At 43.8% G+C, this 16,057-nt stretch overlaps 1 protein-coding gene across 6 annotated transcripts in view; it reads right to left on the bottom strand.

Annotated features, from left to right (window-relative positions):
- Nucleotides 1–16,057, bottom strand: part of LOC111872920 (polypyrimidine tract-binding protein 1) — a 670,096-nt gene that overhangs the window by 222,886 nt on the left and 431,153 nt on the right. For all 6 annotated transcript variants that reach the window (XM_023867205.2, XM_023867206.2, XM_033754885.1 and 3 more), the window contains one exon: nucleotides 15,510–15,611. In XM_023867205.2, coding sequence (XP_023722973.1) covers nucleotides 15,510–15,611 — 102 coding nt within the window. The remainder of the gene's footprint in view (nucleotides 1–15,509; nucleotides 15,612–16,057) is intronic.

Below are 16,057 nucleotides of genomic sequence, written 5' to 3' on the forward strand. Positions count from 1 at the left end.
AATATCGGAAAGGGGCAAAAGTCCGGCAATTGCTCACACATACGCATAACGCCTTCGGGTCCAGTCCTTCAAATGTGGATCCGCAAACATCACTGCAAGAGGAGCCGTCAGTTACACCACTCATGTGTTCACTGGCCCGGTTCTCAAGATAAAAACAGCGAGACACCTGATGCTCCTGGCGAGGCTTGATTGCCCCTTTCTGTCGCCATTCGACCCTCATAGTCGCCTTTCCTCATTGAACTGTCACCCCTCGCCATGTCCGACCGACCCCGCTCGCACATTCATCCTTCTACTCATCTTTTTTAGAATAAGGCAGAAGATAAATGTAAAAAGTAGAGATGAGAAGTACTGACGTACATAACTTGAGAATACAATGCCTGGCTACGAAATGAGATCTCCACAGCAGTGATTGTTAGTACCGGTACCGGTTTTCATGGTTTCTTCGCTTGCGGATTTTCTTATTTTTTTCTACCCTGAAGATGGAGACGATACGTTCCTCCGAAACGTCGGTTAACATTACATCTACACGGTGCCACGTCCAGACTGCTTTCTTCAGTTGCATTACTCTTCAGTCTTACCACATAAAATAATTAAATAAACGCCTGAAATCGCATTAATACGAAATTCCACAAGTCCGGAAAGACTTTATTTGTGGGTTATGAAACCATGTAGTTTCATGGCTGGGCACCAACGTTTAGGAGGAACATTCTAACTCCATTTTCAAGGTAGTATATTCCTCTGAAATTGTAGTAACAATTATCGGACTGTACGGTGTTGCAAGACAGAAATAGCATGAATCTTAAATGAAGAAAAAAGTGAGCAATCGCAAATGGGATTTACGCTTGGCCGACCGTGTATGCAGAATATGCCTGAAGTACTCAAAACCGGGGGGGGGGGGCCTGCGCATGCGCAGTATTTAACAGTGCGCGTGTCACATATTTTTACACACTTCCGTCTTTAATGCAATTTTGTTTACAATTATTCCTTAACTTAAAATAATACTGACTTTAAAATTTAAATGCCACGTGTTGCGGCCATACGTGGCCATCCTCCGACATCTGTTCACTTGTTGAAATTGCTACACAGCATTAGTTCTTAAGTTATATTATTGCAATGTTATTCCATTTTCGTCGTTCGCTCGCTGATATGAATTTGCTTGAGAACATCACTCTTTATGTTCTCTTATGCTGTCTGTTTTCTGTGTCGTTTTGTGTAGCCCTATGCATAATGGTGTGGTGTTATCACTGTTGTTTCAATTTGCCCATTAGTATTGTGGCGTGCCGCCTAAAAGCCGGAACAGTTGAGTGAGATCAAAGTTGATTTCCTAGGCAACGAGCATTAACAAAGCACGTTCCCGCGAACACGGCTTACCGTGGAACTAGTAGACATGCACTTCCATGGAAACACTCGGCTAGACACGTAAGTTACGGCAGAACAGGAGGTGTTTCCGTGGTAAGGCATACATAGGCAGGAGGAGGTTACCACGGAAATGAAATGTCGAACTCTTCGGGGCGGTGAAAGCCTCAAAGCCTGATCCCCCACCTGTTGTGCGGAGCTTCGCGTAGCTGTTTCCTAGGTAACGGTAACCGAACCGCTTCCGTTCTCGCGGCAATCAATAGGCTGGAGAAGGTTGCATAGGAAATGGCGAAATAGCAACCCTTGGAGATGATGTCCCTACTCGGTAAGATAAGCTGTTATGAAACAGAGTGCGTTCGTGGACAGAGAAATGAGAGGAGAGATCAGACCGGAGCGGAGAGATCAGAGACGAACGGATCAGATGTCAGATCAGAGATGACGGGCTAGTCAGGTCGCATCGTCTGCAACAAGTTATGTCAGAGTGATTGTAGGTGCGATTGTAAACGAGTTAACAAATAAAAAAACAGCTTCTTCTAATCAGAAATCCACAATCATTACTTGTCACGGAACCACGGACACGCGACAGTACGTATGTTCCCAAACAGTTACTACAGTCGCGTGTACGAGTATGTGTTATGCGAACCACATACTGTACTTGCACCATACACGCTGCTCTACTGGGCAATACTTTGATGTAGCGCCCAAATACCTCTATTATGCAGAAATCTGTATGACACGGGAACCTGTTCAAGTCCTTGAGAAGCCGTTGTAACACACTTTACTGCATCAGGTTGTCGGGAGTAGCGAAGAGGCATACTCTTGACACAAGATAAGGGGACACAGGAGCACGATGTGTCTCATAAAGCCCGCGCCTTAATGCCACACTCGTCATGAGGCATCATGAAAATGAGGCTAAGCCCAAGAGCGGTTCGAGTACCAAGCGGAACAACAGGCGAAGTTGCTTGATTTGAAGTTACAAATAATCACTGTAATTGTACAGTCTGTAAACCGACGGATGATCACAATTATACGCTTAGGTTACAGAGCTAATCAACCACCGAAGCTATTTAGTAATACAATCACAATGCGTATTGATTTGGCAGTCATAACGATACCGGTAACCTATATGCAGGCCTACTCTTCCAACATAATAGGTATCATATCTCTGACTCTCTCTGCAACATAGCATTTAGGCATATCCGCCCCACTGTTTAACCTCTTACTCTCTACTGGGGGCTACTTCGAATTAGTTCGACCCAGGAGTTCAGAACGCAATGCGAGATCGAAATACGTGTATTCGAAACTTCAAGTGACTTACTGGACGTTCGGAACGCCAAGAATTCTGTATTTTCGGGTAAAAGGAGGAAATATATCTCACAACAAACAAACTCCGTGGTTTAGTCCGCAAGCGAACTATGCCGACCGAGCGACGGCCGCTTGTCGGCGAAGCTAGTGCCAACTTTAGCGGATAGAGGATGTAGCGTGGTCTGTGTAACGAATCTCCACGGCCGTTAATTTCGGTTTTGTAGACCGGTGCCCGCTATTTCCTTGAAATGACTCCTCAATTATTCTCACGAGGCTGAGTGAATCCCGTTCCAGACCCACTACTTCTCAGAAAATCTGGTAGCGCCGGGAATCTGGATCTGCAGCCAGGAACTCTGACTAGACCACAGAAGCGGTCGAGGGCAATGAACAAGAAGCGCAAAATTTTCTGATTTAAGGGCAGGTCCATAATTAACCTCGTTGAGGTGTCTATGCTGCAACATGCCATGGGCACAAACACGATGTCCTGAAAGGCCTATTTGTAGTATGACGTCATAAACACAAACATGAATTCTGACACTTCGATGATAACAGGTTATGGACACGGTAACCGGCTATAAACACAGGCTCGAACTGTGAAAGAAAAATGTCTACAGACACTGTATCACCCTTTTGGTTGGTTCCATTTCCTACGTTCTGTCGAAAGGAACAAGGGAACTTACTAGAAAAGTGGCAAAGGTTATCCACACTTTTATCAACTCCAACGTTCCATCGCCGAAAATAGCGTTCCAACCAATAACCATAATTTCCATCCGCTCAACTGGGCTATGCTACAAGACGGAAGGTGGCGGGTTTAAGTCCCGATGAGGTCACTGGATTTTTCAATCGACCTAAACCTTCCAGCTGCACTACGGCCCTGGGGTTCACACAGCCTCTAACGAAAATGACTACCAGGAATTAATTAAATAATTTTCCTGGGGAGTAAAGCGCGGCCGGCGCGCAAGGCTGACAACCTTACCGCCATCTTTGAGCCAACTGTCTACATGTGGGACCCTCAACGTCTCACAACCTTATGGGCCTTCACGGCCTGGTACAGAGAGAGCTTTTCTTTTTTTACAACTACTGAATTAATTAATTATCCGGCCGTTCGAGGCATTCCTACTTTATGGAACTCGATGGTAGTCTATGGCCTTGGAAGTCCTATTTCCAGTTCTACTTTCCCTAAGTTGGTAGCAGTGAGATCTCAATTCCTGTCACTTGCTCTGTTCTGAAGCATTCGGTCTCAGACACAACCTACACAATTTCTTCAGAGTGACAGATGAGGTCTTCTCGTGTACACAACTCCTGTTTCATATCAAGGCAAAACGTAGGCCGCGCCATAGCTCAAGTGGTTAGTAGCTGGCTTCCCACCCCGGCGGCCCGGGTTCGATCCCGGGTCTGGTCAAGTGGGATTTGTGGTGGACAAAGTGGCGCTGGGGCGCATTTTCTCAGAGTATTTCGGTTTCCCCTGCCAATCTTCATTCCACCAATTGCTCCACAATCACCCTCACCTATCATCTGGGGCTGGTACAATAGGCCAGAAGTGACCGCAATACTTAGTCCCACACCACTAACAATACAAAAAAAAGCAAAACTTAAAGATCCAGCGGTTAATCAAGCACCTCACTATGAAAACGTATGGGGAGTAGAGATACAACTCTTCGTTCTTAATCCTTCAGCTTCACGCCTCAATCGCTTTACCCTCTGGGAGAAAGTCCCGACACACGTGGGGTAGGTGGATGGGTGGGTCCCACAGCCGGCCTGGGCGCGATCAAAGCCTTCATAGGATACGGAACCCCAGCCTATAAACTAACCAATACACCAAGTGGGCTATATATATCGCGTGGATCCGTGTGAAAACACCAACGTTTCGAAGGAACATACTGCCTCCGTCTACACGGATAAGATCTGTAAGATCTGAAATAGGCCTCGATATGAGCGTGGCCATGAAACCCAGAAAGAAGGGCTCGAGGAACAAGGTTCCAGCCAATAGAAAGAAACATAAAAGAAGGAAGGCTCTTATTACAGAAACACCAGTTTATCGTCAAAGTGGAAAGGTGAGAGAAAACTGACTTTTCCAGAGATCCATTCTTGTTTTCAGGAGGAGATCGGCGTTCTGAGAAGGTCACTTTCCTTCCAAAAACAAAACTGGATTTCCTGGAAATGTGAGTTATCTATCATTATTCCATTTCTCACCTTGATGAGAAACCAGCGGGATTCTTTTAGTCAATTTATTCGCACTGGGCAGGATCGCGTTCCTTTCCTTCACCTCCCTTTCTTGGGCCTCATAACCACGCTCTTAGTAAGTTTTCAATATAACCAAGCCTACCCCTAAACCCACACAATTCAGCCTCGAAGATGGAGGCAACCTGTTCCTACCAAACATCTACAATGGCCACAAAAGTATATGGTTTCACAGCCGAGAAGATCGCAAATTCAACAATTACTGCTGTAAAAATATATAAATGCTTACACTGTTGCGGTTATTGTTTTATATCTTCACCATTCGTTCCCTGGAACGACTTCGAACAGTGGGGATTCTTCAACTGCACCGATGAAGTCTTCCCTTCATAGACTCCCTTACAATCCTCTGTCAACTCACTGTTACAACTTCTAAATTTGACCCGGTTATAACATCTCAGCACGGACACCGCAGAAAACACCGTTCATTGTTGTACTGCGACAGTTTCCCTGGGAACGTGTTTTCGAAGGCTCATTAAGCATCCGTTGCCTACCAGCGAATGCTGGTTCAGTGTTTGTTTCGAGACCGTTAACCAGTAAAGGTCTACACGCTACAATATACGTATATGCATATATTTATACAAAACGGTGTTAACTGTTTCGAACCGATCACAGTGGACGCAGTGCATATGCGGTCTAAGGCAAAACTGTCTTCAGCCGCTCAAACACTGGGGTCGTGGGTTAGAATCCCACTATAGGCATGGATGTTTGCGTTTATCCTGTGTTAGTGTTGTCATGCGCGGCCTTGCGACTGGCTGATCTCCCGCCCAAGACGTCCTACAGACTGTCTACATGAATAATAAACTGTAAAACAGAGGCCAAGGTTCGTTATGGACCGTAGCGCTCACAGAATATGTGTAGTGGTTAACTGTTTCAGTGCTTCCACAGGAGAACACCGGACTAGTTCCGACGGGAGAACAGAAGTTTGGCGTTCGGCTGGCCCATAATGAGGGTCACTGGCGGGCAATTACGAGCACGGTAATTCACCTACTCATAACAAGTTAAATTGGTTGGCCAGCCAGCTAAGAAGAATCTACGCCATCCAGGAAATTAACTGTAATTAATTAGAAAGAAAAAAGTATAAATAATTCTGAACTGAACAATAGCGTATGTTACTTTACAACCTTAAGATACCATCTTACGGAACGTAAAGATACGCCAAGGCAACTGTTAGAACTTTCAAATATTTGAATAAATCAGTCTTCTGGGATTTGGCACCGTGTATATGCAGACTGCTTTTACCGGTTCCCTCGGTCTATTCGTTTGCGGATTCATATATTTTCCTTCTACCCTGAAGATGGAGGCGATATGTTCCTCCGAAACGTCGGTTAACACCACATATACACGGTGCCAAATCCCAGAAGACTGCTTTATTCATAGTCACCCCTGTGAAAGCCTCAAATCTTTCAAATATTTGTCCTAAATGCTCTTTACAAACCGTAGTAGGCCGCGCATCATCGTTCTTCTGCCTCGGACACACACAAGTTTCACTAACTGCGGGGCATGTGGGAGAAGATGTGTGACAGAATGGAGGGCTGAAGCCTACTGCTGCATTCAACCAGGAGGCCGGGGACCAGGACAAGCAGGTGGGCTGGCGCAGGCTGCCAGCTCTTCTCCAGCTGGCATTGATCCTCAGTGTGCATCCCCTACCAACCCAAGGCCTGGTAGTGCTCTCTCTCTCTCACTAGACCCCCAAAAAGAAATGGCGGGTTCATACAATATGCTCAGCACTTTCAAATCCTGGTTTACACGAACAAGTTTCGCAGCCACGTTACTCTGTTCTAACTACTCTGCATTCTGAACAATGTAGAAAGTCTACTTCTACTCGGTTCTAAAGTTATCTAGGGCCTAAAATTGCTGATCATCTTGCTATCAACGTCGCTAGAATCGACCGATCCCTAGGAATCCACTGCAGATATGTATACAGCATGAAACCTGACTGGAGCACGGTCATGAGTGAGAGGCAGGAATAAGAAGTGGTATATTGCAAGACAAAATCCGGACAGAACCAATAACAGAGGCTACTGGGTTCTGTTATTACTATTATAATAGTTACTACGAATAAACCAATTTAATTTGACAAGTACTCACTAAACACTATCCTTACTATTACTCACCTACCGGCCGTGATGTGCGTGTATTACATATAGAAATCTGGCCAGTCATCACACAAAATCATTTCTTAAATTACTGGTGTTCTGGACTTTTTCCATTATCCCGGATTTTATGTAATAGAGGACACGACGTTTCGGAAAATGGGTCGGTTTCCGTCTTCAGGTGAGAAAGGAAGATACCTACTCAGTTGGGCCCCTTAGAGCTAATCTGTGATTGAGATTAGTTCTTTCTAAGGGGCCCAACTGAGTTGGTGTCTTCCTTTCCACCTGAAGACGAAAACAGACCCAGTTTCCGAAACGTCATGTCCTCTATTACCTAAAATTCCGGACGATGGAAAAAGTCCAAAACCCCAGTAATTCTGTGTCCCCTCCACCATCGTCAGAACCCTTTAGTATCTACTTATTTCTTAAATGTTCAACATACCAAAAACTTAAACAGTTCCGTTCAGCGAGCCACAAACACATACAGGACATTATGGAACCCTCTTCTCGAGAACGACAGGGGGGGGCACACATTCAGCCCCCGTCAAAAGAACTAATGAAAGGAAGACACGAACCAGCTTGGTTTACGAATTCCAATAGAATCTTAACAAACTAACTATAAATATTTTAATATATTGGAACAGCCGCTGTAGTTGTAAAGGCTTCAGATTTTACAGCCAATTGAATATTATTTATATTGTATGTATTTTCACTTTTAGAACATGTACTGTAATAGTGGCTTCTAACTGTATTGATGTAAAGGTGTCCCTCTGAAGAAGGCCTCTGAAGACCGAAACATGTAAGGGCGTGAATAATTAAAATAACAAAATCTTAACCAGTCATATTGAACGGAACTATTTAGTTTGTTTTTTCATAATATTAGTGTGACGTACCAGAATGAAACAACTAGAATTTACCGAAAACTGCTTCCAAAGAATCTGTAACCCTCGATGAGACTCGCCAGGCCCATGCTGTGTACCAAGGCTTTTGTAACAGTTTTCTTAGAGGAAAAACTAACGGGTTAAATCACATCTCAATCCCAATTAAGCTTCACAATCGATGCAAAGTCGTCCAACAACTCTCAGTGGAGGGCCTCGTTACCAAATTTCAGCGTAATTAGTCGATGAAAGATGAGGAAGGGCTGACACGACCCCCTCGTTATGAGCTTACGTTACGCACTCCTCGCAGACCAAGCGCTTAAATCTAATTGAGAATAGCGTACTGATTCTCGACAGAAGTCAAGAAAACGATCACGGGACAGATGATAAATGTCCGAAAAAGTTTAGTAGCAAAAAATGAACGAATGAGACAACTTAGGAATTTAGGTGTATATTACAGGGTGATAAAAATATTGCTGGATAAATGGCATGTGAGAATCTGAATTGGATTCATCTGGCATAGGACAGTGACCAGTAGGAGGGCTCTTGTAAAAACAACAATGAACGTCACGGTTTTTTAACAGCCGGGGAAATCCTACACTATCACGGCGGGTAAGGATGATTCTGCACCAGGTTAAACCTATTATAAATATTACTATCTGGATTAGTCGAAATTAAGAACTATTAATCTGACACAAATGTATGGAATAAATAACAAAAGTCCATAATTAACCAGTGAGGAGAAAAATTACGAGAAAGCATCTCAACACGGAAAATAACTCATCAACCACAAAACTCATTTGCTTATAGTACAAAATAATGTTGTAGTATATGAATTGAATAATTTGCCATATGCGATACAATTTAATAGCATTTAATATCTCGGAAGTACAGATTAGCAACCTGGATCACAACCGTAACAATGAAAACTGATCACTGCACATGCGCCTCTATTAATGTACTGAAATTGCCAGTTCAAGGAAGTATAATCCAGGATTCGCAACAGCATTGGCAAGGTTCCACCGAAGACAAATGGTTCAGTGCACCAGCACCCCCAACAAGCGGTGAAACTGAAGTCTCATATGTTATTTCATTTCAGTCCTTCAAGAAACGTAAATATACATACGTACACACACATACGTCCAGCAGTAAAACGCTCGCAGCCACATAAGAAAGACACATCATAAGACACATATACACAATTAAAACATAAGAAGAACGACTCCAATAGGGGATGAATGGCATTACACACGAGTTTGATATACGACATGTAAGATGATAGATCTTGACAAGTTTTAATATATAAATTTTATTATTGAACAACTACGAACACAAATTTTATATCATTTTATAAATGGACATTTGATGGCAGGTAGTGCAATGGTTTAACGTGATAGATACACCTGAGGATGGCAGAATGATGCCGAAACATGTAGTATGAAGTGACAAGTGAAATTGTACGCACGAAAAGACGGTTTATACATACACATTATGGATACATACGTATAATCACGTATTATCACTGAAAGCAATCCGTCTGCTGAGCTGTACTGGAAGTGCAACAGCGGAATCATTTCTCAAGATGACGTAGAAGCAACATGACATATATGACATGAGCGTGAATAGTGACTGAATCAATAATAATCTAACAGGTGGACTGGATGGAATACCGCCAGATGACAAAAAGTTTCCACATCCCTTGGGGGTTGCGAGATTGTGATGAAATCTTGCCCAACCTCAAGGGCAGTGTGGGGTGGATAACACTGCAGGCCAGCAGTGGGACTAACTGGAATATCGACCAAAGCTCCAAGAGCACAAAAGAAAACCTCCTGTTCAACAGAGTAAAAATCTGGGAAACGAATTACTCAAGTATGATTACAATGGCGTTAGTACGGCCAACAGCTTCTATACAATTTCGAATTGTGTTCAACAGCCCCCACCCCTCCCATTCTTGTTCGATTTTGTAAAACCCTATGCAAATGAGATTCGGATCCCAAGTTCTACAGGGATTCTGAGAAACCCCTGGCTCGAATTATGATGATTCGAATTTACTAACTCCGACGTACGATGCCCAAGATGACGTGCTTTGTACCGTCCTTATTTAAGGTAAAGGCAAAGCTGTCCCTGTGCTTCACTAATTAAGCACTACGCCACGAAGCCCTATGGGAGAGTGGATGTATACATCCGTATTTCCTTGACCTCGGCAGTAGCTGGAGGTGTGAACAGCTTCACGCACTTCCCACTTTACTCCCGGGGAAAGAGCCCCCGGTATCCAATGGATAGGATGAGCCCCAGAGCCGGTTTGGGCGATTGGAGAAAATAAAATTCTTACCCTACCGGGACTCGAACTCCGACCCCTCGATCGTCCAGCCCGAAGGCAGCTGCTATACGGACTGCGCTACCCCGGTTGACCGGTCCTTACTTAAACAGATGCTTATTACGTACAGCGTACATACACTGTTTTTCAAAACGTTAGGTGCCGGCACTCTAAAGTGACAAATAAAAGGATCGATAATTTGAAGTCCAATTCGGGAGGAAAGGAAAAAGGATAAAAAATCCAATATCGAAAAATAATCGGTCAGACTTACTGGTGCAGAGGCCGCGCCATAGCTTAAGCGGTTAGTCGCTGGCTTCCCACCGCGGCGGCCCGGGTTCGATCCCGGGTCTGGTCAAGTGGGATTTGTGGTGGACAAAGTGGCGCTGGGGCAGGTTTTCTCCGAGTACTTCGGGTTCCCCTGCCAATCTTCATTCCACCAACTGCTTCACAATCACCTCACCTATCATCTGCGGCTGGTACAATAGTCCAGAAATGGCCGCAGTACAAGGGACTTGGTCCCACCCCACTAGCATTAATTACTGGTGCAGGAATATTAAACACAGATGCTTTATTAATGAAGATAATGTGTGTCTTTATTTCGGCACTAGAATTGGCTTCACTTGAACATCCTTTCTAAAGCAGTGTATAAAATATTATGACATTTTAATGAGTTTGGCTTGTTGTTTCAATCAAGGGATACTCAAATTAAATGTACTCGAATGTGCGAAAAATGCTGGATAAAACGTGAGTATAAAGAAAGGGAACAAACTGTTTCGCTCGACGCAGGTTTCCACGGACTATGAAGCGAACTCTGCACAGCGTTAATGCCAACGGTCCTGCCAGAGAGACAATTCCGACAGGCCTGCTTAATTATTTAACAGAAATTCAGCTTGCCTGTGAGACAGCAGACACATAAAGGTCACACCTACGGACAGAAAACTGTGGGCGTACAGGCCAGCTTATTCACTTCTGTGTGCAGTGGCTGTCCACAGTTACTTCATAAAAATCTCCCAAAGTTCCCAAATTACAGGCTACATTATATAACGTTAAATGTACATACTGCTCGCTATAGTAGTCCGAGACTGTCTTGTTGCTGCACAAGCACAAGAGAACATCGTAATGAAATACTGATTGAAGCCTCCTCGTAATACGCACTAAGTAAATGAAAACGACGTTGGAATGGGCGATTCTGGCACGAAGCTATGGCGTCTATCGCATGGCAAGCAAAAAATATACATTAATAATTACCAACGCGCTAATGCGTTTCTGGAAAATCCTTCCACTAGCAGATCTGTTGATTACAACTACACTAAATCCGGCATACACAGTCTGAAAGGTTTGCCATAGTGGTCTTATCTACAATTAACTGTTAACACGTAACACAAACCCCACACATAATTTGTACACGTTCAGAATACATCCTCACACAAAATTCCATATGGCCCATTCGTCCTACAAATCAGGACGGAGTTGTGATCGGCTGAAATATCTTAACAAATCATGCCTTTTTGGGCATATCTACTACCGCACAGAATTTCCCAATTGTACAATGGCACATGTTTCTTCCAGACTATTTTGTTTAGGGAAGTTATGAAGGTAAAGTTCACCCTGTGTTTCGGAAGTGAAGTTGTTCCTGTGCTTAAGTAACTGAGCGCTATACCATGAACACAAGGTGGACTGGAGATGTAGCTCCACCATTACTGACGTCGACATTAGATGGGACGAGTGCTTAGCTTCACGCTCCGGCCGTTTATCCCCGGGGGAATCCCCCCCGGTACTCATTATATATAAGGTTGGGCAGGCTCCAATTCCGGCCTGGAAACTGTGAAGAGAATAATATGCTGTCGGGAATCGAATCCCAGCCGTCCAGCCCACACTCCGTTGATATTTCAACTGAGCTAACCCGACTCCTTAGGGAAGCTGTAATTAGATTTGAAAAGGCCACACATAAACTGAATGACTGGCAAATGTTTTACACAATGTATTCCCAAGAAGTTGACGGCGAGTAAAATAATATGCATTAATTCTACAGTGCACAGCTGGGAGCCGGGAGAGTATAGTCGGTATAGCGAATGGTCACGGGTTGACGACAGAGGTGTCAGAGTTCAAGTACCGGTAGGGTCACGAAGTTTCTCTTCTCCACGTCATCCAGACCAGCTCTGGTGTCCACCCAAACTCCTTTCCAATGGGTACCGGGAGTTATTTCCCCGGAGGTAAAACGGCCAGAGGGTGAAATTGACCACTCACGAACTAGTGCCATTGTCAAGAAAATGTGGATCTATACATCCACTCCCCCATATGTCTTCAAGGGGTGGGACAGCTTTACCTTTAGTGCACGGTTTCGATTTAGCAACTGGTGGTCGTGCTCTTTTTATTTTGGAACAATATGTCTACTATGATTTTCACAGAATCCCGTATCAGGCAATACTTCGGGCAGAAAAATTTCGGTAGCGACTGTTCTAAGATCTGCAAATCCTCCAAAAGTTGCATCTTCCTCTGACGTTTTGCTACCACAGTTTCACATTCACTTGTCGCGTTACATCCCTCTCTCGTCTCATCCTTCACTTCACCACCAAACAAACAAACAAACAAACAAACAAACAAACAAACTCCGGTGTTTCAGTCCGCAAGAGAACTATACCGAGCGAGCTACCGCCGCTTGTCGGCGAAGTTAGTGCCAACTTTAGCAGATAAGGGTGCCTCGTCGTCAGCGCAACGAATCCCCACGGCTGTTAATTTTGGTTTTCTATACCGGAGCCGCCATTTCCTTGACATAGCTCCTCAATTATCCTCACGAGGCTGAGTGGACCCCCTTCCAAACCCTCTGCTTCTCCTCCTCAGGAAAAAAAAATCTGGTAGCGCCGGAAATCGAAGCAGGGACCTCTGGATCTGTAGCCAGGAACTCTGACCACTAGACCACAGAGGCATTCTTCACTTCACCACCAAATATTATTATATGAAGAGTGCACATTCTCAGACTTCGTTATGAACTGTGATCCATGTTTTGGTTAACAAATCAAATCAAACCTAACCTAACAGTGTGAGACGAAGTTCCATAACCAGTCCTGTATTGAACTCTACTGGACAGGAATAACCATTACTTCGTCCATACATGTATCTATTACACCACGGAGATAGCGTATATACCTTGTGCATATTCTAGTCCGCCAGCAGCTGGAATGACGATACATGCATATGCTCCAATGATCCATGTGTGGAGTAGCTGAGAGACCACTCGTCTTCATGCAATGGCCGTTTTCATCAGCAGCATGAGGCTACACGCTACCGCCATATATATTAGCAATGCTGAATTCTGAACAGTGCTCGCTGCCGAGAGACAGAGAGAAGGGATATGAAAAACGCTGAGAGGGCAAACAAATTGAGAACCACCCGAAACCGACGAAGCATATAATACAATTCAATGCGCTAATAATTAATTCATTTGAATTTGGATCACTCTCAGTACAATTAGAAAGGCAGGCCTCATTCCACTTTTTCCGAATACCGACCACTCTTATTTACGTTACAAGAGTCAATTTGAAATCAATATTTTGGACCATTCCTAGCTCTGTGTTGCATCTTCCACAGTTGAACACTGTTACCGTTTCGTATGAAACTGATGTCTGATCAAACAATGCAGCAATTATTTTCACAGTACTTAAAAGTCATATTTCTGCCTTTGGCCGGAGCTTCTTGCCATGGAAACATGGTGCTATAAGCACATCACGGCATCAAGAGAGGCGGAATTTATATGACAGCTAAGTCGCCTCTTTGCGGGGATAAATCATTTCACGACAGGTCTATGAACATGGATACAAGCAAAAGGAAACTAATTTGTGTTGATATATCGGTCGCTGGTTCTTGAAAAGAATATCCAAGTTCAGGGCGATGACGGTGAAAAATAATCGACGAACCGTATATGAGATATCAAAACATCCACGCGCCATTTCTAAGTGGCTATTTAGGGGGTAAGCCTTGAAATACCAACAGCGTGTATGAGTCGAAACTGGTGAGACGCAGAGACAAGGCGAGGCCTCTGTGATTGGCATTACGGGGGATACACACATATATATAGACAAGGAATTGTCATAATCCAGCTTCCCCCACCCCACCCCCAAAAAATAACGACAGTAGGCTTGAGATCAAGCGACGCGCAAGCACTTGCGCCGTCTGACAATGGGATGGAAACAGGAGCAAGATAAATGACACAAACAGTTTTATTATTGTGAACTCTTGTACAGCTGAGGTATAAATAAAGAAACTTGGAACCATCGTGACTGTCATTTAGAGACTATCAGCTTCAAGCTAAGGAGACTATGCTCTTCTCATTAGCGTCACTTTCCGAATACAGCAGATTAATCGAATTAATTATTGATAAAGGTGATTTGATAATAGAAAATTCGGATGCCTGCATTAAATTCTTATTATAACGTGCTGTACTAAAGTAAACAACTTTCAAAACTGGTAAAATATGAAAAATTAACAAATGTAATTATAAATTAACAGTTTCAATTTTTTTTAAACGGTCCAACAATGGTTATCGTTCAGCTGACGCATATGCCTTGGTTGCTGTGATCGGTTAATTTGCAAGTCGTATAATAAGGATTCGGATAACCGGCGCTCTCCCGTATATTAAAATAGTGAACAGCAACACAGGGCAAATTTAAGAAGCTGAAATATGAAGTCTTGAAACTGCCTCTCCCGTAATAAAGTCTCCACAAATGACTTAAATGAAAACCGAAGAAATCCGAAAGACTTCTTATCCATTTAGTACAATGTGGTGGAACCAATAAACAAACCCAGCTAACTCTCTATAACCAGAAGAACCTCAACGTTCAACATCGCTCCCTAACATCTATGCCCACAAATTCACACGATTCTAAGAAGTTCCACCGACGTCCCCCGCTCAAAATATATCCCGCACGATTCAACCATGCTCCATCTCTACCTCGGTTCATGAGGCCAGTTTCGAAGTTGTTTCCACATAAAAACTCAGCAGCATTTCTTGTCTCCCCCATCACAGTCACATGCCACCGCAGTCTTACCAACTGCGCCGGAGCCAGTAGTTTGGTTTGTTATTCAGAACAGTACTACACGTCTGGTCACAAGTAGTATTGTTCCTACACTTAACCATGCATGAAAGCAAAGAAACGGCAGCATTATGTCATACACACCCCGCAAGAACAGACACAAAGCTCATTTTCGGCTGCCTGGGGAAACAGTGCTTAAAGCGGAAAAGCTGAATTAAAAGCACACGATTTTCACACAATTCGAGAATCAACCTGATATTGTTTCGTCAGTAGGAACATATTTACTCACCTTTTTGGCATCATTGTTGTTGTCCGAGTGGTTGGGCTGCGGGCTCATCACTGAGCCATTGCTCACAGCGCCGCTCTGAGACAGCAGTTCGTCTGAACCACGCTGAAACAAGAAGCACATCTCTTCACTCGCTGCAACATTCAAGTACAATAAAACATTGCAATAGGCTAATTCAAATTTTAAACATTTGAAATAATGTGTTATTTATTGTGTAGCCTGGCGACAACCTGTCAGAAGTGACGCATCAGAGCACAGATCTAGGAAGTTCAACGCCGATCCAAACGGCAGTAGCTGGGCCACATTCAGAGTCTGCACCCTCATGCAGCCCCAGAGGCACTGCGAGAAATTGCAAGTCTGATAGTGGATAGGGGAAATTGAATTGAAAGCCTTGGAGAAAGAATCAATCAGGCACAGAAAACATAATTTTATAGCAGGGAAAGTGCCTTTCAAGAATTCATGCCTGAAGCTGGTAAAACTTCCAGAATGAAACCTAACTACCTTGTATGTGCAGGCAGGATACAACTCATTCTCACATGAAATAACAGCAA

Source organism: Cryptotermes secundus, unplaced genomic scaffold (assembly GCF_002891405.2).
Source record: "Cryptotermes secundus unplaced genomic scaffold, Csec_1.0 scaffold407, whole genome shotgun sequence".
Classification (NCBI taxonomy): domain Eukaryota; kingdom Metazoa; phylum Arthropoda; class Insecta; order Blattodea; family Kalotermitidae; genus Cryptotermes; species Cryptotermes secundus.